Source organism: Thalassophryne amazonica, chromosome 4 (genome assembly GCF_902500255.1).
Source record: "Thalassophryne amazonica chromosome 4, fThaAma1.1, whole genome shotgun sequence".
NCBI lineage: Eukaryota > Metazoa > Chordata > Actinopteri > Batrachoidiformes > Batrachoididae > Thalassophryne > Thalassophryne amazonica.
This window is the reverse complement of record NC_047106.1, coordinates 19,625,704-19,650,923: the sequence shown is the minus strand read 5'-3', so window position 1 is coordinate 19,650,923 and position 25,220 is coordinate 19,625,704. Positions and strand designations below refer to the sequence as shown.

At 42.3% G+C, this 25,220-nt stretch overlaps 1 protein-coding gene across 2 annotated transcripts in view; it reads left to right on the top strand.

Annotated features, from left to right (window-relative positions):
• LOC117509471 (membrane-associated phosphatidylinositol transfer protein 3-like) overlaps positions 1-25,220 on the top strand; it is a 451,299-nt gene that overhangs the window by 186,434 nt on the left and 239,645 nt on the right. The window contains exon 3 of one of the 2 annotated variants that reach the window (XM_034169173.1): positions 23,322-23,429. In XM_034169173.1, the coding sequence (XP_034025064.1) occupies positions 23,322-23,429 (108 nt within the window). Of the gene's footprint in view, positions 1-23,318; positions 23,430-25,220 lie in introns of both variants that reach the window. The other variant, XM_034169171.1, reaches the window with a different exon arrangement.

Genomic DNA, 25,220 nt, shown 5'->3' with positions numbered 1-25,220 from the left:
TACTTATTGATAACTTAAACATTACTATCCAAATGCTCAAAGAAATACACAGACCATTAAGTTTAGACTGAAAACCCACGGAGGAAATAAAGACTACATTAAGTCTGAATGCTTAACTGAGAAAACGCCATTAATTTAGTCCAGAGACCCGGAAGCTCCACTCAAGTGCTCTCTAAGCCTGGAATACCACGGGAGGAAAAACACTACGAGTCATATACTGCGCCTGGAAGCGGCAGTGAAAAAACACGAGGAGTTACATTCTGTGCCAAGAAGCGGCAGTAGGAGAAAACATGAGGAATTACATTCTGCGCCTGGAAGCGGCTGTGAAGAAATAATAGGAATTATATTCTGCTTGGACATGGAAGCCCACAGAGGAGGAGTTCGACAGTATGTATGGAGCACGGAGACTCCAGTCTGGAAAAATGAAGAGCTTGGAGGTTCACAGCAGAAAAAACTCAGAGCCCGGGTTGTGGAGACGGAACTCCAAACAAAGCCAAACCAAAACAGAAGATTGAGGTTACAGGCTGAGAGTGATGGTATGGCACAGCTGGGCACCCGTGGCAACCCGGTTCCAACCAGGAGGAACGCGGAGGTTCTTCAGGAGATGGTGAGGTAGGTGAGGAAAGAATCTGGCCACGAACCAGTCGAAGCGCCAAGGTTAAATGCAGAACGATGATGAGCTGCCATCAGATTCAGCTGCGAGGCTCCCACTCAGCAGAATGTAAGTCAGCTGTGAGACGCTGCTCTGTCACTCCATGAGCTGACTTGACAGATGGGGCGGGGCCCATGAGTAACATGACAGGTTGGAGCAGAGCCCTGACGTAATCCACAACTGACACACCTGTGGCCACTTCACCCAGCAGCTCCACCTCAACTTCACCTGGGAACACAGAAAGACAAACCAGCAGACCAGGGGCAAACCACAACACCATGCTGTCCTTTGACCTCCACTTTATAGATATCACAAGGACTGCTTTCTTCCAATTTCGATACATAGTGCAGATTCATCCTATCCTGTCTTTGGCTGATGTAGCAGACTACAGAGCTTTCTTTTATCATGCCCCTATTTTGTGGAATGATCTCCCTACAGAGATAAAACATTCAGATTCTGTGGAGACATTCAAGTCCAGACTAAAGACGCATCTGTTTCCCTCTCGTATGGCTAACATACTATCATAGTATGGAATTATGCTTCCTATCCCTTTAACTCATCTTATTAGTAATAGAAGCAGGTCTTGGCTTCACTTCATCTAAATTCTGGGTCTGTTAGTGAAGTTCAGGGCTAGCGGCCGGCGATCACCTTAGTATTCTCTCTGCTTAAGTGTCAATTTACTGTTGATGAACTCATACCTTAAGTGTAGTTGTTTCCGGTCAGCTGATTCTGCATTTGTTCTCTCTGTCTGAAGCATTGATGACATTGCACAAGGCTGACGGCTGCGCACCACAGGACGCTGTACTGACCATGAGATACCCTGGCTGAAGCTGATGCAGCACACTGCAGTCTGCTTTTGGAATGTACTCTACCATGAAGATATCTTGTGCTGTGCCCCACTGATGGCATGATGGATGAGCACTGGCCCTGCACCCTAGGGCGCTGGGCGACCCCCTGCCTGTGGCTCCAATGACTGTGTACTCATCTCACTAATGCACTTTGTTTTTGATCCTGTTCTGGTTTTCTGTTTCCTGTTTCTTCAGCTTGGTAAAATCTTGGTAAAAACCTTGTAACTGTTGGGGAAAGTGTAATGCATGGACCCACAACAGGGGGCGCAAATAAACGGTCAATAGATAATCCAATAAATACAATTTATTGCGGCAAATGTGCGCAACAGGTTGAATACTGCTTTTACGAGGTCTGTCAATAAAGTATAGGGCCTTTTTATTTTTTTTTTAAAAAACTATATGGATTTCATTCATATGTTTTTACGTCAGACATGCTTGAACCCTCGGCCGCATGCGTGAGTTTTTCCACACCTGTCGGTGACGTCATTCGCCTGTGAGCACTCCTTGTGGGAGGAGTCGTCCAGCCCCTCGTCGGAATTCCTTTGTCTGAGAAGTTGCTGAGAGACTGGCGCTTTGTTTGATCAAAATGTTTTCTAAACCTGTGAGGTACATCGAAGTGGACACGGTTCGAAAAATTAAGCTGGTTTTCGGTGAAAATTTTAACGGCTGATGATAGATTTTGAGGTGATACTGTCGCTTTAAGGACTTCCCATGGAGCGGGACGTCATGCAGCACTCCCAGGCGCCGTCTCAGCCTGTTTCAAGCTGAAAACCTCCACATTTCAGGCTCTACTGATCCAGGACGTCGTGAGAGAACAGAGAAGTTTCAGAAGAAGTCGGTTTCATCATTTTATCCGGATATTCCACTGTTAAAGGAGATTTTTTTTTAATGAAAGATGTGCGGACGGATTGCAGCATCGGCTCCCAGCTGCTGCGATGCTCCGCCACAGGAAAAACATCTCTGTTGGAAGCCTTAAGGACAAGTTGGAACATGTCCAGGTGTTAAACAATTTCTCATATACTCACTTCACTGAAAGCCATCAAAAGCCGCCTGGATTTTACAAATGGTTATCAACATGGAGGTGTTTTTCCTGTGCCGCCGCACCTCGCCGGCTGTGTCCTGACGCGCGGACCCGTCCGCACCTCTTTCATTAAAAAAAATCTCCTTTAACAGTGGAATACCCGGATAAAATGCTGAAACCGACTTCTTCTGAAACTTCTCTGTTCTCTCACGACGTCCTGGATCAGTAGAGCCTGAAATGTGTAGGTTTTCAGCTTGAAACAGGCTGACGACGGCGCCTGGGAGCGCTGCATGACGTCCCGCTCCGTGGGAAGTCCTTAAAGCAACAGTATCACCTCAAAATCTATCATCAGCCGTTAAAATTTTCACCGAAAACCAGGTTCATTTTTTGAACCGTGTCCACTTCGATGTACCTCACAGGTTTAGAAAAAATTTTGATCAAACAAAGCGCCAGTCTCTCAGCAACTTCTCATACAAAGGAATTCCGACGAGGGGCTGGACGACTCCTCCCACAAGGAGTGCTCACAGGCGAATGACGTCACCGACAGGCATGGAAAAACTTACGCATGCACACGAGGGTTCAAGCATGTCTGACGTAAAAACATATGAATGAAATCCATATAGTTTTTGAAAAAAATAAAAAGGACCTATACTTTATTGACAGCCCTCGTAGACAATCAATCACAAGATACAATAAGTGACGTGTGGGCAGGCCCGAGGGTAGGAGACGCCTATCCAGAGAAGAGCCGGGGCCCACAAGGTTCCACCGCCAACGAAGACCTGCAGTGTACCGAAGCCGCCAAGTCCCGAGTCCCCAGGTGGCCTCTGCTTCCAGCTGTCAGATCTGGTACTGCTGGCAGGAACAAAAACAGGTTAAGGGTGGGTGTGAGCACACACCCAGCAAACAGTCAGCAAAAAACAGTCTTTAGTTTCCAACGGAGGGAAAACCTCCACCTCCAATCCAGAAACCCGGCACGTGCAGTATTAGTGAGTACTTATCAAAGTTTGGCGTGGGGACCGAAGACATCAGCCCTCCACGAACCACAAACCCAGCCTCCAGCTGCAAGCACTCACAGAACCGACTGCAAACAATACAGAAGCAAAAACTGTCTGTGAAAGACTCAATAAACGGCTGAGCAGTTTACCTGTGAGGTAAACCCGACAACAGGCAGGGCGCCCTCTGGCGTAGGCCAGCAGTACCTCCTCTTCGGGCGGCCCACACAACAGTAACCTTGTAAAACCTTGCCTAAGCAGAGGGTCACCCCTCTGAGTCTGGTCTGCTTGAGGTTTCTTCCTCATTATCATCAGAGGGAGTTTTTCCTTACCACTGTCACCTGTGTGCTTGCTGTAAGGGTTCGTAAGGTTAGAACTTCCTCGTGTGAAGCCTTGAGGCAACTTTGTTGTGATTTCACCGCTGTATAAATGAAATAAACTGAAATATCAATATGTTAGACCTGGCTTTGATTCCTGGTCACACCACTTGTCTGAATTTTTTGATATGACACTCTAATTCTATTGTCTCCATCCACCCAGCTGTAAATGGGTACTGGCTTGACTGGGGAACTATCCTGCATCGGACTGGCAATCCCTCAAAGGGGAGTTGTAGACTTTCCTTCACTACATGTTATGGAATCCAGGGATAAGCAGCGCCACCATTGGGCCTATAAAGGTCTTCCTTCTACATCACATTCACTGAACATGATTGAGTCAAGTGACTTACTTTTTAAAATGCTATATTGAACCCTGATGTACTGGATGGATATTTTGCTAACGCAATGAGTTTCTAAAGCTAGCCACTTATTTTATCTCTGGTTTCCATAACAAAAGCAGAAAGGTTAGTCCCTTACAAAGCTACTCAACAACTCTATCATTCTTGGGGAGGTGATTGCCTAATGATTAAGCAGTGGGCTTGAGACCAGAGGATCCTCAGTTCAAACCCCCCTCTGGCTGGATAATTGCTAAAGGCCCCAAGTTGCTCCCAGTGTGTAGCGAGTGCCTTACATGGCAGCACCCTGATATGGGTATGTGTGAATCGGTGCATGTAAGGCATTGTTGTAAAGCGCTTTGAGCTTCTGATATAAATGGAAAAGTGCTATATATAAATGCAGTCCATTTGCCATTACCATTTACCATTCTTATGTTTCTCAGCTGTTGTGCATTTTTTTATTTAATTTTTGTGTCCATGTTAATTTTATTTTTTTAAACTGATCAATAACAGCACAGTAGCAAGCAAAATAAATACATTTTTAAAAATCTCAGTGGCAAGAAACCTGTACAGCTTTTACAATGCCAACGACATTATCCTCATAATCTGACCCTTTTTCTGGTTCCACCTCCTCGTGTAGGTGGTTGAAAGCCACGGGTATATTTTGTCTGCTTTGGTCTGTCAGTGTCCCTTCCAGCTTGTTCTGATGAAATATGCTGTAAGTATAGTCCTCTGTTTTTGTAACCTATGACCCCTTAAACTGTGGGGTTCCGTTCTGAATCCGCCTGATGTAATGGCTTCATAGTAAAGGTCAGCGTACGGCCACTTCAGCCGACTGCTCTCCTCTGGCTTCACTCATGTTGGAGACCATTCAGGTTCCCTTACTTATTGGTTAAAACACTTCACAATAAGGATGAAACAATTTAGTTTCTACCGAAATCCAAGCATTATAATGTAGGTTTATTTTTGTATTGTGCTGCAAAATTACAGCTTATTTTAAATAAAAGAACATATTTACCTTTGGCCAACTCCATGGTGAATACTTTATTTGCCTTTTAATGGTGTCTACTGGACAAAGCGCTTGTGCACGTGAGGTTTTGAATTTATCTTTAACCTTGCGTGATGCGCATTCCTTGGGTGTGCACGTAAGATGTCTTGTAAATCGCTTCAGGGGTGTTAATCTAGTTTCAAAAACAGCATTTTTAGATTTTGAAGTGTTTGTCTTGCTAATTTTGACAAAATAAATAAGGTGAGTGTTTTCCGCCATCTTGGTTTATTTTGTTGGAGCGAGCAACTAGCTAACGTCTGTCTGCCTTTCTCAACTCTGATTGGCTGTACTTCCTAGCATTCCTCATATAATTTGGAGGAAAGCTGCACGTGATCTGGTGTTGCTATGGTCACTACATATACAGTCTGTGGTTGTGGTTGTGGACCCAAATGCTGGGAGCAAGGAAACAGAGCTGGTGTGAAAGAAAAGATATTTACTGAAAGGAGTTTGTGGCCGTTTGTCTGTTTGACTTTTTTTTTTTTCCCCTTCAGTGTAATTAATTATTCATTTTTTCCAGACATGTTGGCAATGTTATATTATGAATCCCTTATTTAAAGGCTAAGGAATAAAATTATAGTGGTGCCAAAGAAAAGTCTTTTTAATAACTGAAATCTTAAAAATCCCAGTGGCGATACACCTTGAAACAACAATCAGTGAAGAGGTAACGGTGTTCAGTATCTTAGTAAATTATTATATCTATAAATTAATACCTTAGTGAACAGAAAAAAATAATTACTAAACACAGTCTTAACTCAATGTTAGTTGTGCTTATTTCTACATTAATTAATTTGCTCTCATTATAAAGTGTTTGTGGAGTGCAAAATACGAGATCTATTAGAAAAGTATCCGACCTTATTATTTTTTTCAAAAACCATATGGATTTGAATCACGTGTGATTGTGTCAGACAAGCTTGAACCCTCGTGTACATGCGTGAGTTTTTCCACGCCTGTCGGTTGCGTCATTCGCCTGTGAGCAGGCTTTGAGTGAGGAGTGGTCCACCCCCTTGGCGGATTTTCATCGTCAGGAAATGGCGGAATGATTTGGGCTTTTTTTCCATCAGAATTTTTTCAATGCGGCTGTGTGGCTCCTCTTTCCATGACACAAACTCCTGTAACAGTGGAATGTGCCGTTCATTTCCAAACTGGACGCTGTGTTTTATCCGGGACGTCGTCTGACTAGCACAGGAATTGTGAAAAGACATGGACATCAGCACTTTTTCGGCACATTGAGACAGACGTGCGGAGGAATTCCGTGCGTCATGGCGGTGCCGCATGGCGCAAAGCAATGCCGTGATGAAGCCTCACGGGACATGTTCTGGTATGTCCAGGCACATCCACAATTTCTCGGATAATCACTCCATGGAAAAACCACTGACAGCTGTCTGAACGCCATCTCAAAGCCGTCCTGTGAGACCAAAACGGAGGTGTTCCTTTGTCTCGCTCCATCAGCAAATCGGTCGTGACGCGCAAAGCCTCCGCTCAGCTTTCCATGACACAATCTCTTGTTAAAAGTGAAATCTGCCGGAAAATGGTTGATGTCCAGCTCTTGTGATAACCAGAGAAAGTGCACACAACGGTCTCGGATCCACAGGGCCATCCATTTAGAAATGATCCGGTGGTTTGTGGCTCTCGATGGCGGCATGGAGCGCGGCGCGCCGAGCGTCCTTAAAGCTGTAGTAACAGTCCTTATTCTTTGTGAAGCCTGTAAAATTTTCACCGAAAGCCAGATAAATTTTTCTAATGGTTTCCAGCTGCCAGTCTCTAACAGTTTCTGAAAAAATTCTGATGGAAAAAAAGCCCAAATCATTCCGCCATTTCCTGACGATGAAAATCCGCCAAGGGGGTGGACCACTCCTCACTCAAAGCCTGCTCACAGGCGAATGACGCAACCGACAGGCGTGGAAAAACTCACGCATGCGCACAAGGGTTCAAGCTTGTCTGACGTAATCACACGTGATTCAAATCCATATGGTTTTTGAAAAAAATAATAAGGTCGGATACTTTTCTAATAGACCTCGTATGCTAAAAAAGTTAAAAGGCGATGATGCTGCTTTGATTAGCACCAGGGGCGGCGCCAGGGATTTTGGGAGCAATTAAAGGAAATCTTACTGGTTTCCAGCCTAGCCGGCTGCGAGGCCAGTGAAAAATTTTGGATACCATTTGCGTAAAACTATGCGCTTTAATGGTATATTTAACTATCATTTCCATATTTGTGAAAAGAAAAATGTGATTTGACAGTTACCTGGTAGAGAAGCACTGAAAATACAATGAAATTCATTTAGATTCAATTATTTGCTGCAAGACTGATACTTTACACTAACAAAAATACATATGAGGCTGTATGGTTGTTGCTATTTAATGTTCTGAATTCCAGGAAATGTAAACATTTCTGTGACTGGCTTGAGAGCAGTCACACAGTCTGCACGCACTAGAAATGTTCTCTGTTCCTACTGCAAAGCAGAGGGATAAGTCCAAAACTGCTGACCAAACATTATACGTATTTTAGTGATAGCTGATGCGTTTTAAACTATTAAAATTGTTCTAAAATAAATGCAGTCTGTAGGCATTTTTATTTCAGCATGATTTTTTTTTTTTATTCTTTAATGTTTTTCTGTGGCGGTTCACCCCATTGGGGCCAGTTTAGCTGTGTTTTTGAGTTTTGTATTGTTGGGTTTTTCCATCTGTCATGGATTTTTTATTCATGCAATCAAGTAATAAACTTATATTTTAACAGAGTAATGCTCTCTCTCCATTTGCTATTTAAATTTTTGTCCAAGCTTTATTCAGTGACAATTCTTCATTGTTTATTTATGATGATAAATGACATTTCAGGCAATAAGAGGTTCAGATTTATGAAATTACTCCCCTCTCAGTTACAGTGCTGTGTCATCTTATAAACATGCTTCTTGCGAGATGGATTCTTTACAAAGCTCATACTTGTAGATTAGTGTGAGTTTGAGCGGTGAGCACCAGCAGCAGGGGGTATTCCTTCATTTCCTTTTACTTTCTCTCCGTATGTCATCTGAATTAATCAGATCAATTTCACTGCTCTTCACTGGCCTGTGTTCATAAAGATGAAAAATGCCTCTCTTCTATCCGTCACACTGCTGGTATTTTTTTCCAGCACTACCTTTGACTCTCCTGCAGTTTTACATTTGTTGCTGCAAATGTAAAATGGCATAAGCACAACATGGTGAAAAATCTCTCCTTTTTTATTTATTTATTTATTTTTATTATGACTCAAGCATCGACTTCTGTTCTGTTGTTATCTGCAGGGAGCTGCAAAAAGCATGACTCTGTTAAAATGCAAGTTTATTTGTTACAGTTAGAACTGGACTGGTTCAGGCTATGGACCCAAATGCTGGGAGCAAGGAAACAGAGCTGGTGTGAAAGAAAAGATATTTATTTACAATGAGGATATAATAATGCTACACTGGGTGTGCCTGCAGAGTAGAGAGTCACCCTGCTCATGGCGGTGGAAAATAGGAAGGTGCAGGTTGCGTAACCAATTTCAATTTCAATTTATTTTCATTTATATAGCGCCAAATCACAACAGAGTTGCCTCAAGGCGCTTCACACAAGTAAGGCCTAACCTTACTAATCCCCAGAGCAGGAGTGGTAAGAAAAAACTCCCTCTGAGGAAGAACCCTCAAGCAGACCAGACTCAAAGGGTTGACCCTCTGCTTGGGCCATGCTACAGACATAAATTACAGAACAATTCACAAAACGAATATGCAGGAATTACTGTTGGTGCACAGGACAGGAGGGTCTCCAGCACAAATACCACACCTATCTCTGGATGAAGCTGCACCTTAAACAGAGAGAAAAAAGCAGAATCAGCCATCAGAAAGACAAGAAATACAGTATAATTTGTCAGTATTAAACAACAAGAAAAACAGGAAATACTAAGGTTATTGCTGGCCACTAGCCCGAAGCTTCACTAAAAGACCCAAGATTTAGGTAAAGTTGAGGCCGTAGCACGCGCCGTTTCCTAATAAAAAGAATTAAAAGAGTAAAAAGCATAGAACTATACTATGCTAGTATGCTAGCCATACGAAAGGGAAAATAAGTGTGTCTTAAGTCTGGACTTGAACGTCTCCACAGAATCTGACTGTTTTATTGAAGCAGGAGGACCATTCCACAGAACAGGGGCACGATAAGAGAAAGCTCTATGACCTGCAGACTTCTTATTCACCCTAGGGACACAAAGTAGTCCTGCACCCTGAGAACGCAAAGCCCGGGCCAGTACATAAGGTTTAATTAGGTCAGCTAAGTAGGGAGGTGCCAGTCCATGAACAATTTTATAGACTAGTACCAGAACCTTAAAATCTGATCTCACTGGGACAGGAAGCCAATGAAGGGGATGCCAAAATGGGTGTAATGTGTTCGAACTTTCTGCTTCGTGTCAAATGTCTGGCTGCAGCATTTTGAACCAATTGGAGAGACCTGATGCTGGACTGCGGTAAACGAGAAAATAAAACATTGCACTTGTCCAATCTAGAAGAGATAATTGCATGGATCAGGGTCTCAGCATCAGCCATAGTCAGGATGGGATGAATCTTTGCAATATTTTGCAGGTGGAAAAAGCAGTCCTTGTACAATCCCAATTCCAGTGAAGTTGTGACGTTGTGTAAATTGTAAATAAAACAGAATACAATGATTTGCAAATCATCTTCAACCTATATTCAACTGAATACACCACAAAGACAACATATTTAATGTTCAAACTGATAAACTTTATTGTCTTTGTGCAAATATTTGCTGATTTTGAAATGGATGCCTGCAACATGTTTCAAAAAAGCTGGGACAGTGGTATGTTTACCACTGTGTTACATCACCTTTTCTTCTAACAACACTCAATAAATGTTTGGGAACTGAGGACACTAATTGTGAGTGTCATGATTGGGTATAAAAGGAGCATCCCCAAAAGGCTCAGCCAAGCAAAGATGGGGCGAGGATCACCACTTTCTGAACAACTGCATGAAAAAACAGACCAACACTTTAAGAACAATGTTTCTCAATATTCAATTGCAAGGAATTTAGGGATTCCATCATCTACAGTCTATAATATAATCAGAAGATTCAGAGAATCTGGAGAACTTTCTACATGTAAGTGGCAAGGCCGAAAACCAACATTGAATGCCAGTGACCTTCGATCCCTCAGGTGGCACTGCATTAAAAACTGACATCAATGTGTAAAGGATCTTACTGCATGGGCTCAGGAACACTTCAGAAAACCATTGTCAGTTAACACAGTTCGTTGCTACATCTACAAGTGCAAGTTAAAACGCTACCATGCAAAGCGAAAGCCATACATCAACAACATCCACAAACGCCACCGCCTTCTCTGGGCCCGAGCTCATTTGAAATGGACAGACGCAAAGTGGAAAAGTGTGCTGTGGTCTGATGAGTCCACATTTCAAATTGCTTTTGGAAATCATGAACGTCGTGTCCTCCGGACAAAAGAGAAAAAAGACCATCCAGATTGTTACCAGCACAACGTTCAAAAGCCAGCACCTGTGATGGTATGGGGGTGTGTTAGTGGCCATGGCATGGACAACTTACACATCTGTGATGGCACATCAGTGCTGAAGGGTACATCCATGTTATGGAGTAACACATGCCGCCATCCAAGCAACGTCTTTTTTAGGGACGTCCCTGCTTATTTCAGTAAGACAATGCCAAGCCACATTCTGCATGTGTTACAACAGCGTGGCTTTGTAGTAAAAGAGTGCGGGTACGAGACTGGCCTGCCTGCAGTCCAGACCTGTCGCCCATTGAAAATGTGTGACGCATTATGATGCACAAAATACGACAGTGGAGACCCCGGACTGTTGAACAACTGAAGTTGTACATCAAGCAAGAATGGGAAAGAATTCCACCTACAAAGCTTCAACAACTCGTGTCCTCAGTTCCTAAATGCTTATTGAGTGTTGTTAGAACTAAAGGTGAGGTAAACATACCACTGTCCCAGCTTTTTTGAAACATGTTGCAGGTATCCATTTCAAAATGACCAAATATTTGCATTAAAAACAATAAAGTTTATCAGATTGAACATTAAATATATTGTCTTTGTGGTGTATTCAATTGAATATAGGTTGAACAGGATTTGCAAATCATTGTAATCTGTTTTTATTTACATTTTACACAATGTCCCAACTTCATTAGAATTGGGGTTGTAATATTTCTAATGTGGAGGTCAAAGGACAATTGTAGGATTAAAAATTACCCCAAGGTAATTCTGGGGTAATGTATGACACACGAGCCTAGGCTAAGCGTTAACTGGTCAAATTGATACCGATGTCTCACTGGACCAAAAACCATAATTTCAGTCTTATCAGAGTTTAAAAGTAGGAAGTTTCTAGACATGCAACTTCTCACTGATGCAAGGCAATCTTCTAAGGATTTTATGTGGATGGGATTACCAGCCGTTATCGGCATGTATAACTGAGTATCATCAGCATAGCAGTGAAAGGTTATCCCAAAATGCCACAATATGTGCCCAAGGGGTGCTATATAAAAGGAGAAAAGCAGGGGACTTAAGACGGACCCCTGTGTAACCCCAAATTTCATGTTACTAAGGTTAGAAATAGTGTTACTATACAAAACACAGTGAGAACAACTGGTCAGGTATGACGTCAACCATTCAAGGGCACTCCCAGTAATCACAAAATGATTTTCCAGCCTATCAAGTAGAATATGATGATTCATGGTATCAAATGCAGCACTGAGATCTTCCAGCACAAGAACCATAGTGGTGTCCGATTCCATTGCAACCAGATCATTCACCACTTTAGTGAGATCTGTCTCTGTGGAATCCCTTACCAAAAAGTAGTATATGCAAGTTTGTTTCAAGTATACTTCTAGTTTACTTTTTATATACTTATCAGTACTATTTTTTGGTAAAGGATAATATTTTCTAAAAGCAGCCTGCAGTGGCTCAAAGAGATCATTCTCAGTATTCTCAGTAGTCCACGAGCTGCCGTGACACCACTTTTTCCAGAATTTTAGAGCAAACTGATAGGTTTTAACAAAGGTGGCGCAATCATGTCGAGTGTAGTTTTGAGCACTGAGTTTAAACTATCCACAAGACTGTGTACTGATTGGGTGTTTCCCAATTGTGAAGCTAAGACATCAGGCAGTCTAGCTTCGAGTTCAGTCTTAGTTGAGGAGTTGATGCATTGCCATAGTGATATATAAGGTTGTTGTTCCACTAAACACAGTAGCGAAACTGTAAACTTAATAAGTGAGTGATCAGAGACCACTGATCTAAGAGGCATGATGTCAATATACAAGGCAGCAATACCACCTGCGAGAACCATATCCTTGGTATTTCCACTAATGTGCTTCGAGTCCCGAATGCATTGCCAAAATCCTAATGTATCTACAATTTCCATAAATGATTTGGAGAGGGGACCAGAAGGCTTATTTATATGAACGTTAAAGCACAATGATCAGAATGTTATCTGCACTAGTTGACAAGTTAGAGATGAACACACCAAATTCATCTAAGAATTCAGAATATGGGCCAGGAGGCCTATATACAGTGACAAAGTAGTACGGCTGATTTTTATTCTTCTGCCCTTGACAATGTGTAGTCTCCTGAGCAGAGCATTGAATCAGATGCTCAAACCAGTTATATTTGTGACCCCCAACAGCTAATAAGCTAAACCTAGATTTATAAATAAGAGCAACACCCCTGCCTTGCTTCGCATCAGGAGGGGACGTGACTAAATGTATATGCTGGTGGGCAGGCCTCATTTAAGGGGAGGACAGCTGTAGGTTTCAGCCAGGTTTCACATAGCCCAATGATATCTAAATGATGATCAATATTTAGATCATTAATCAACAATGATTTTGAGATTAGTGATCTTATGTTAATGAGACCCAGACTAAGGACCTCAGTGGGGTTGACAATTGAACTGTTTCAGAGCCAGTCTTGAAAATAACTGAGATCTTGGAATGTTCAGAGCCGGGACCAGGTGATGCACAGAGCCGAGACCAGGAACTTGACATGAGCTGTGGAAAGCTCTGATGTCAAGGTGCAAGGGAGCGACAGCGTAGACAAGGTCACGGATTTCTCATGGAGAGTCAACGTGTAGAATCCGGCCCCGAATGAGCTGAAAGCCTGGGTTTTAGTAGCCTGCTGTTGAAGAGTCCCTTATTCACAGCAGGTGTGTGGTGGTGATGAGCGGTGATGTGCAGCAGGTGTGTCTCAGCTCTGAGTGTGCCATCTGGGGGAAAAACTCACAAACTACAGACAAGGTTAAAAACAGGAAAGGACCATGACATTATTACTTGATTGTATGAATTAAAAAAAGAGGCCACTGGAGAGTTTGTGTCCAAATGGAAACTCATGGTGTTGGCTTTTTGATTCATTACCTTTGCCAATGAAGTTTGAGGAGGTTATGCTTTCGCCCTGTTTGCTTGTTTGCTTGTTTGTTTGTGAACAGCCTGGAGCCCACAAGTTGGACAGTGACACAGTTTTTTAATAATCTTTCTTCTTCTGTAGTCCATCACAGTAAAGTTGAAATAAAGCAATCAATATGTCAATTCAGTTTAATTCAATTCAAGCTTATAAAGCACCAAATCACAACAAAAGCTGTCTCAAGGCGCCTCACACAAAACAGTTCAACATAAATAAATATGTGCTTGTAGTTTTTAGCTTTAATCAAGTTTGCCTAAAATACGAGGGCTGTCAATAAAGTATAGGTCCTTTTTATTTTTTTTCAAAAACTATATGGATTCATTCATATGTTTTTACGTCAGACATGCTTGAACCCTCGTGCGCATGCGTGAGTTTTTCCACGCCTGTCGGTGACGTCATTCGCCTGTGAGCACTCCTTGTGGGAGGAGTCGTCCAGCCCCTCGTCGGAATTCCTTTGTCTGAGAAGTTGCTGAGAGACTGGCGCTTTGTTTGATCAAAATTTTTTCTAAACCTGTGAGGTACATCGAAGTGGACACGGTTCGAAAAAATTAAGCTGGTTTTCAGTGAAAATTTTAACGGCTGATGAGACGTCGCGCAGTGCTCTCAAGCGCCGTCATCAGCCTGTTTCAAGCTGAAAACCTCCACATTTCAGGCTCTATTGATCCAGGACGTCGTGAGAGAACAGAGAAGTTTCAGAAGAAGTCGGTTTCAGCATTTTATCCGGATATTCCACTGTTAAAGGAGATTTTTTTAATGAAAGACGTGCGGACGGGGCCGCGCGTCGGGACGCAGCCGACGCGGTGCGGTGGCAGAGGAAAAACACCTCCGTGTTGATAACCATTTGTAAAATCCAGGCGGCTTTTGATGGCTTTCAGTGGAGTGAGTATATGAGAAATTGTTTAACAGCTGGACATGTTCCAACTTGTCCTTAAGGCTTCCAACAGAGGTGTTTTTCCTGTGGCGGAGCGTCGCGGCGGCTGCGAGCCGACGCTGCAATCCGTCCGCACGTCTTTCATTAAAAAAAATCTCCTTTAACAGTGGAATATCCAGATAAAATGCTGAAACCGACTTCTTCTGAAACTTCTCTGTTCTCTCATGATGTCCTGGATCAATAGAGCCTGAAATGTGGAGGTTTTCAGCTTGAAACAGGCTGACGACGGCGCCTGAGAGCGCTGCACGACGTCTCGCACCGTGGGAAGTCCTTAAAGCGACAGTATCACCTCAAAATCTCTCATCAGCCGTTAAAATTTTCACTGAAAACCAGCTTAATTTTTCGAACCGTGTCCACTTCGATGTGTCTCACAGGTTTAGAAAAAATTTTGATCAAACAAAGCGCCAGTCTCTCAGCAACTTCTCAGACAAAGGAATTCCGACGAGGGGCTGGACGACTCCTCCCACAAGGAGTGCTCACAGGCGAATGACGTCACCGACAAGCGTGGAAAAACTCCGGTGATTCCATAATTATTGCCAGGGGTTGTACAAATCATCATTTTTACAGCAAGTTTTCTTTAGACAGGTCAGGGAATGGATGAATACACTTTACCATGTCACTGAAATTTGATGGACTTAATTTACATCAGTCATTATGAAATGTAGAGAGTATGGCAAATCTGCTTGCCAGTTCTGAAAAATTTGGTGAAAATTCAAGAAGGAGACTAGTGAGGGAAGCCACCACGACAATATCCATGATGACTCTCTTACTGTCTTCTGTGGTTATAGAAAAATTGTTCACAGTGCAACATTTGTTTGTTGCATCACCAATTATACAGCATCACGGTAGAGAGGAACAGAGAAGGAAGAAGTGAAAATTATTTGACAGTTTGTCTGAAGACATATAGGCGCTTCAAGCTTAGATTTGATTTATTTTCTTGTATGAAAATCCTTCACTGTTCTGCTCTACCGTGAAGGTGTGACTGGTGGTGCAGCAGGCTTACATTGCATGATGTGGTTTCTCCAATCACAGCCAAAGAAGCTTCCAAATCCTTCAGAGGTATCTTGGTGGTTTCCCTCACCATTCTTCTTCCTGCACAGGCATCCAGCTCTTGAACATTTTCAGCAAATTTGAAATGTAGGAAACTCATGGAATGCGCTATCCCTCTGATTTCTTTCATAAAGATGTCTGTGTCATTATTTATTCCAGTGATGCTTTTTGTGACTTTTGCATTTGCTCTTCAAACATGACGTTTTTGTTGATCCCATGGTTTTTATGTGACATCATGTTAGTACAAGTTGTCACTGGTGTGTCCTCTTTGTCATATGTGGTGATGCTGTAGCTGTGGCTACTGTGACTTTTTCAGCCGTCACAGTGTCACAATCGAGAAGGTGGCGGAGGAGGAATTTTCGATTGCAGTGAATCTTCAGTGTTACAGAACACAAATGGCTCTTGGTCTATTGAAGACCATGAAGATTGTACTGCATCCTGAAACTTTTGATGAATGCAACAGGAACATGGTCAAAGTGGAAAAATGTGCCTTTTTCAAGTTTGTACATCATCCTGATTCTGCCATGTTCTCACAGTGCCTAACACATTCACACTAATTTCTTCCCAAGTGCATGATCACATGCGTAATTCATTCATACAACATTCTACGTACATTCTTACTTTCATTTTAACTGTGTCCTCATATTGTCCCAAGCCCTGTATTTTTTCATTCATTCAGCAAGTTTTCTTGTGACCACATTTCAGTTTAACATTAAATTACAGTCAGAAAAAACAGCACAGAGGAGAATTATTATTATAATTATTATTTAGATTGACTTATTTAGGCTGTGCTTCAGTTCCATGGACAAGGACTGGCACATTTTAATTCACAAAGCAGTCCACAGACAGTTGTACTGTCAGTGAAGTCCCTATTAGGTTTAATTACATCATGTCAATGAAGTCATTACTTCATTCATATTTAGCTCTTGCTGTGTCTTGATTCAACCTCAAATTTTTTAAAATTTTATTTTCATTTATATAGCGCCAAATCACAACAAAATTGCCTCAAGGTGCTTCACACAAGTAAGGTCTAACCTTACTAACCCCCAGAGCAGCAGTGGTAAGGAAAAACTCCCTCTGAGGAAGAAACGTCAAGCAGACCAGACTCAAAGGGGCGACTCTCTGCTTGAGCCATGATACAAACATAAATTACAGAACAATTCACAAAACAAATATACAGGAAATGCTGTTGGTGCACAGGACAGGAGGGTCTCCAGTACAAATACCACACCCATCTCTGGATGGAGCTGCACCTTAAACAGACTCAGGCATCAGAAAGACAAGAAATACAGCATAATTTGTCAGCATTAAACAACAAGAAAACCAGGAAATACTAAGGTGATCATCGGCCACTAGCCATAAGCTTCACCAAAAGACCCAGAATTTAGGTAAAGTTGAGGCCGCGGCCCGCTCCGTTTCCTAATAAAATGAATTAAAAGAGTAAAAAGCATAGAACTATACTATGCCAGTATGCTAGCCATACAAAAGGGAAAATAACTGCCTCTTAAGTCTGGACTTGAAAGTCTCCACAGAATGTGACTGTTTTATTGACGCAGGGAGATCATTCCACAGAACAGGGGCACGATAAGAGAAAGCTCTGTGACCCGCAGACTTCTTATTCACCCTCGGGACACAAAGTAGTCCTGCACCCTGAGAACGCAAAGCCCAGGCAGGTACGTAAGGTTTAATTAGGTCAGCTAGGTAGGAGGTGCCAGTCCGTGTACAATTTTAAAGACTAGTAGCAGAACCTTAAAATCTGATTTCACCTCATCCTCGCTGTGTATTTTTTGAACTTGTCCAAATTCCAACCATGTCCTCCACGTCCATGGAGATATTGTGGTGCTATTACATAATATGGTGATATTATATAAGCAAAACAAAGCTGGTGTTTTTAATTGATCTGGTCCATCAAAGGAACCAATGTCTAATTACAAGATAGTTTATTGATTTTGAGTTATGTTCAAATACTGTAGAGGAGGGCTCCTTCACTCGCTGCATTTCCAAAACCTTGGAATATGTCTTGCCTTCCTGTAATGTACGTTTTGGCTTTTTGAAACCCAACCATATTGGATAATCTACTTATCTGACAGACATACTCTGTTGAAACTATGTTGCAAGATGAGATTGTCTTTGCAATGTCGTCCTTCCTCATAGAAGCTTTAAAATCATGCCACCGTCTGTGTAATTCTGCTGCTGCACCTACTGTTGGAACAGAAAAACGCTGAAAAATGTGATGAGTGCAGAGGTCATTTGAACTTATTTCCTCATCGTTTAGAAATTGCAGTGTTGCTCAGTGAGCTGTCAGTTTAAAGAAGATTTCTAAGAGATTTCTCTTTTCTCTCCCTCGAGGCTGCCTGCTGCAGGCAGATCTGACACTTCTGTTCTACTCTCCTCTAATTTGATTTTAATGCTGTTTCCTTGCGTTTTCCCTGAAGCTGGATAATTCTCTTTATTCTAATTATTTCCGCATTTCATATATTTTTGTGCCTTTTCACTTCATTGGTCTGGACTGAGATCTTAGTCTGAGTTGGTCGTAATACACTGAACAAAAATGTAAACACAACACTTTTGTTTTCGCTCCCATTTTTCATGAGCTGAACTCAAAGGTTTAAAACATTTTCTATATACACAAAAGGTCTTTTCTGTATATAGAAAATATACACAAAACAATATATAACAATATATATAACAATATTCTCTCAAATATTGTTCACAGATCTGTCTAAATTTGTTAGTGAGCACTTCTCCTTTGCCGAGATAATCCATCCCACCTCACAGGTATGGCATATCAAGATGCTGATTAGACGGCATGATTATTGCACAGGTGTGCCTTAGGCTGGCCACAATAAAAGGCCATTCTGAATTGTGCAGTTTTGCTGTATGGGGGGGTGGCAGGGAGAAAATCAGTCAGTATCTGGTGTGACCACCATTTGCATCATGCACACATCTCCTTCACATAGAGTTCAGTGTATATAGCATAGAATCACTTGAAATTATGCTTCCTGTTATTTTTAAATAGTAAGAAGATGCTCCTGGTTACGCTTCCTCCTCTTCAAAATATCCCAGAAGGTCATTTTTTAAACCTTGTCCATACCTTGTAAAACCTTAAAACAGTGATTCCCAAAGTGTGGTCTGTGGTACTCTAGTGGGCTATGAATGAACTGCAGGCAGGCCATAAGAGTGGGCGGGGGACTAGATTCTTAGATGCATCGTGATGTGGACGATTCTGAATTGATTCTGAAAATGTCAATAATCGGTCACTGTTAATGAGCACTTTTCATGTTTCTCATGTAAATCTGTGTTTCTACTTTTAATGATATTTTTTGAACGGGTAACGTTTATTGGAGCACATTTGCCATACGACCGTTACAGCCACTCTCTTGGTAAAAACTAGCACCGATGACATGTGGTGAAGCTGCAGCTTCTGCACTGAATGCTTAAAGACAAGACAGAAGACAAGACCACTTGACATCGCTTCCCATTGTCCAAAGTTGCAGCAACATAGTCTTATTGAATCCTGCTGTGATACAAACAGCAGCATTTCGCCACAGACCAGCATGGTGTATGCAAGTAGATATTGATATTTTAACAAATGTTCAGTTCAAATTAATTTATTTATTTACTGCTAAATTATAACATACTGGCAATTGAAGTCAAAGTGCTACATGAGTAAGGTCTGGATACACCTGACTTAGTTAATTAGTGGTGGGTGGTGCAGGGACAGTTGGAAAACATGCAGGGCAGTCCTTTTGACATACAGACATTACAATAACTTCTTTGATCATCTCCATTTTCAAGTGAATCTGCAGTGCCCTCTATAGTGGATCTTTTGCACGACATCTGTGTTAACATTAAGGACACATGGAGTATCTGGGTAGTGACAGTTACACTGTTGGACATGCACTGGCAGATTTAGGTACGTAAATGGAGCATAAATGTTGCAATATGCAAAATTTACATATGTACCAAAATTATCTATCAAAGGTACATACGTACAATAACTGCACAGTTGGAGTTTTTTTTCCAGATCATGCATTTTATTTCTCAGAGCTGCTCCTCTGAACACCTCCTCTCCAGGAGGAACTTGCTTTCTCAGGCTTTGGTTTAGCCCTGCTTAGCATTCTGTTTTTGTTTTGTTTTTTTGCCCACCCTGCACACCTTTATTCCAGTGCAATATGCATTTCATTTTCTTCTCTTTTTGTCTGTTCTTCCACTCCTCTGCATTTCATTCTCTGGGCATGCTTGTCTCTTTTATGTCGCTATCTCATTATGTTGGTCTCAGCACTCTGTGACCCGAGGGTAGATGGAGCAGAGGGAGGGAGTCGCAGCAGATAGTGACAAACTGTGACCAGCAGAGCTGTTTCTGTGTGATCCAAAAGGTCAGGCCGTGCAGAACCACATCAGTCTGTCAGGCAGAGGTTTTGTATCAGTCAGGCCTTGGAATACTGAATGCAGCTAAACATTTTGGAGATGGTGAAGGTAGCTGATCTTTTTGGTTGACGCCATACGATGCTGTGGACTTTACACATTGTTGGTAAAGAACGATAAAAGTCACAGTGGGGTGTTTACTGCCTTTAACATGAAGGATGGCAGCTCTGCTTTTTTTCTATTCTGCTGCGCTGTGTGCATCAAATATCTGCCATTCACTTTTCTTATGGATGCACAAGTTTAATTTCATGTGAAGACAGAAGTTAAGTGCCATGAAAATATGGTTTAAATGTGATTCTGTTGTGTGAGTCATGGACTTTTGTACTGAAACATTTGTGCACATTAAGGATTGTTAATAGCCACATTGGCTTCATGACATCACAAAGATCTGTACAGACCCATACATAAAACTCCTCCTCTGTCGGTTACTGGCAGTGATGCTGGTTGGTCATTATTGCCTTGGTTGGGGTGTTGTACCTTACAGTGCACCCGGAACGTATTCACAGCACTTCTCGTTTTCCACATGTTGTTATGTTACAGCCTTATTCCAAAATGGAGTAAAATATTTTTTTTCCCTCAAGATTCTACTCACAACACCCCATAATGACAACATGAAAAATGTTTTTTTTATTTTTTTGCTAATTAATTAATAATAGAAAACTGAGAATTCACATGTTCGTAAGTTTTCACAGCCTTTGCTCAATACTTTGTTGATGCACCTTTGGCCGCAATTACAGCATCAAGTCTTCTTGAATATGATGCTACAAGCTTGGTGCACTTATCATTGGGCAGTGTTGTCCATTCCTCTTTGCAGCACCTGTCAAGCTCCATCAGGTTGGATGGGGAGCGTCGGTGCACAGCCATTTTCAGATCTCTGCAGAGATGTTCAATCAGATTCAGTTCTGGGCTCTGGCTGGGCCACTCAAGGACATTCACAGAGTTGTCCTGAAGTCACTCCTTTGATATCTTGGCTGTGTGCTTAGGGTCATTGCCCTGCTGAAAGATGAACCATGTGTTATGTGTCGGACGCAGCCCGGAGAACCGACCAGTGTTTGAAGGACCCAGTATAAAATAAGCAGAGCACGGTACAAAGGATAGCAGAATTTAATGAACATAACAGTGCTGTGATAAATATAAAAGTGCGCGGTCTGGCGTGGTGGATTTGCGGTGTGCTCCCAGCAGCACAAAACGGTCCGGAGCCAGAACCAGTTCGGACCCAAGGACCCCGCCGACACCCCCCAGGTGGCCACGACAAACCGAGTCTGTGAAAGAAGAAATCATCATGTGAGTCCACACTCAACACACAGAGGGACCGCTCAAAGGTGTACAAACAGCAAACACTTCCTGGCTTAATTACTAATCAGCTTCCCACCCTGCAGGCATAGAACACCCTGTTCACAAAACTCCACAGCAGTGGAAGCTGATTAAACGACTACATACAGCTCAATATAATAAGGTGTGAGGGACACCATATTTACTGACTGTATAAATGTTAGTCACAAAATCTAACGTACCTCAGGAAGTGTGCTGACGAGCGTGAGACCTCACCCCCTCCTCTTTCACAGACCATGCATCAAACCTGGACGTTCTCTGCATCCACTGATGATGAGATGGCTCTCAAGACGACGATCTCACCCGTCTGGTCACAAGGTCGAGTCTCTGGCAAATACACACTGTGTACTCCAGTCTTAAATGCCACCATGTTCCAATCCATGTAGATGCACCACAGCTGTGAGTCCTGACGAGCCGCAGGTGATCAGGGTGAGGTCCTGATAAACTCAGCTACACAGCCACTCAGTCCCAAATGCAAGCCACCTGGAAGGAAAAACAAAAGACAGAAACAAAAAGGCAGCCAGGCCCCCCAGCCATACAACACCATGGCCCCAGTCTGAGATCAAGAGCGCTCTGGAGCAGGTTTTCATCCAGGATGTCTCTGTACATTTCTTCATTCATCTTTTCCTCAATCCTGACTAATTTCCCAGTTCCTGCCGCTGCAAAACATCCCCACAGCATGATGCTGCCACCACCATGCTTCACTGTAGGGATGGTGCCTGGTTTCCTCCAACCATGACACCTGACATTCATGCCAAAGTGTTCTATCTGTGTCTCATCAGACCAGAGAATTTTGTTTCTCATGGTCTGAGAGTCCTTCAGGTACCTTTAGGCAAACTCCAGGTGGGCTGCCATGCGCCTTATTCTAAGGACTGGCTTCTGTCAGGCCACTCTACCATACAGGCCTGATTGGTGGATTGCTGCAGAGATGGTTGTCCTTCTGGACACACACAGAGTGACAGTCAGATTCTTGGTCACCTCCATGACTAAAACCCTTCTCCCCGATCCCTCAGTTTAGACAGCCAGCCAGCTCTAGGAAGAGTCCTGGTGGATCCGAACTTCTTCCGTTTATGGATACTGGAGGACACTGTGCTCATTGGGACCTTCAAAGCAGCAGAAATGTTTCTGTACCCTTCCCCAGATTTGTGCTTTGAGACAATCCTGTCTTGGAGGTTTACAGACAGTTCCTTTGACGTCATGTTTGGGTTGTGCTCTGACATGCACTGTCAACTGTGGGACCTTATACAACTGAATTTACCCCAGGTGGACTTCAATTTAGGTGTAGAAACATCTCAAGGATGATTAGTGGGAACAGGATGCACCTGAGCTCAATTTTGAACTTCATGGCAAAGGCTGTGAATTCTTATGTACATATGATTTCTTAGTTTTTTATTATTATTATTATTATTATAAATTTGCAAAAATCTCAAACTTTTTCCACATTGTCATTATGGGGTATTGTGTGTAGAATTTTGAGGGGGAAAAATTAATTTAATCCATTTTGGAATAAGGCTGTAACATAACAAAATGTGGAAAAAAGTGCTGTGAATACTTTCCAGACCCATGGTACACATGGTTAGTATGCAGTTAGAACTTTTGCTGCCTTGTTTATTTGCTGTATACACCATTGATTTCTGTTGGCAGAGGCAGCGTGTGCTGCTTTGTGTGCTGAGCTGATGCCTTGTCCTTTCCACACTGTGCTGGTGGGTTTTGGAGTACAACCAAACAAACAGGAGAGTGACAGAGCTGTCAATCAATCCCAGTGAGTGCAGATCCAGTTTTAATCAGGCAGAAACAAAAAACCTGTGAGGGTGTGTGCCACGTGTCATAATTTGTACACGAATAAATCTGAAATATTTGTGTTTGTGTGTCTCAGCAGATGTTATGGAGGGAAAGAGCGCCATTCTGCTGGGCATGAGTCAGTGGAACTCCAATGACCTGGTGGAGCAGATCGAAACTCTGGGACACATGGAGGATCAGTCACATGGTACGGTCTGTGCGCATGCATGCGCACACACACACACACACACACACACACACACACACACACACACACACACACACACACACACACACACACACACACACACAGATGACCAGGTTCTTGTTTGTTGCACAGTGAAGTCACAGATTGTCTGGAATACTGTTTCTGCCTTTCATGCAGTAGAATTGGGTTTTAACTAGAGTCCGAGCAATATGGATTTTTGGGGCTGATACGATACCGATATTAGAGACTGAAAAATTTTTAATGCTGGTATATCTTCCTATGTATACTTAAAAAAAACAAAAAAAAACAAAAAAACCAAACTGCAACGATTCCTAACATTTTGTTTTCAAAGCCTTGTGACAAGGAAATGTAGTTGATGCTTAATGTTTTATATTTTAAATGTGAACTTTATTATGAATATCTATGAATATAACCAGTAACCAACCAACATATGTCACGCTGCCATTGCGCTACCTTCACTCATTGGCAGTCATCATCTTATAATCATTCGAATTTGCATAAAACAAGCAGGATAGCAACCACTTGTTTGTTGCTGTAAAAAACACTCATTCTGATTGAAAATAATAGTAGCTGGTTGCTTTGCCTCTGTCTCTTTTACCTAATGTGACCAAGGGCTGCTGGGGGTCCCAGCCATTCTGTAAAATAAAAGTTTTCATATCAGCAAAAATAACACCAATACTTATGTCTGTGAAAAGCTCACATGGGTCGATCATTATATCGGTCAGACTCGAGTGTTAACGTGACTGAATGTTGTATGAATGTGTTGGTCCTGTTCACATCAGATTATTGATACCAGTTAAACAACGGTCCAAAAAACGGGGGTGTCCCAAGTCTGCCATTTTGGCGGTTTGTGTGTACATTTGTGCAAATGATACATTCTTCCCAAGGAATCAATAAAGTTCTATCTAATCTAATAATGTAACTGCATGTAAGTAAGTCCCTTCGGCGGCTCCCTCGTTTTCACTCGGGGTCGCCACAGGAAATTCAGGGTGGATCTGCATATTGAATTGGCACAAGTTTGACGCCGGATGCCGTTCCTGGTGCAACTCCACATTACATGGAGAAATGTGGCAGGGGTGGGGTTTGAACTGGGAACCTTCCACACTGAAACCAAGTGCAGTAACCACTTGGCCACGTCCCCTAATGTAACTACATGTATGAACAATTTAAAAGAAAAGAAGAAACAGGATTTGTCAGGAAGAGAAATTCAGCTCAACTCAAACTTTATTTTGGAAGCACATTTAAAACGATGGCAGTTGACCAAAGTGCTACACAATAAAAATGGACACCGGGTTATGCCCAGTAATAAATAAATAAGACTTAAAAACAACAGTAAAAATTACAGCAGACAATAAAAAAGTAAAATAAAATAAAAATGGAATAAAAGAAAATAAAAATTGCACTAGCTCATTTGGGGAACGCCGTAGAAAAGAGGTGAGGATTTAAAAGTCGCAAGGGTTGATCTAATATGAAAGCGGAGACTGTTCCATAGCCTGGGGGCAGCCGCCGCAAAGGCCCTGTCACCTCTAATCTTTAATCTAGTTTTGGGCACCTCCTAAATGCATGAAATATTCTCTGCAGGCCATCACGCTCCTTTAGTGACACCTTGAAAACACATTTTGCTCAAACAAACATTAAGATTAAACATTTATAACACAAATAGCAGGGGTGGTGGCCAAGTGGTTAATGCGCTTGGTTTCAGTGCAGAAGGTTCCGGGTTCAAATCCCACCCCTGCCACATTTCTCCATGTCATGTGGAGTTGCATCAGG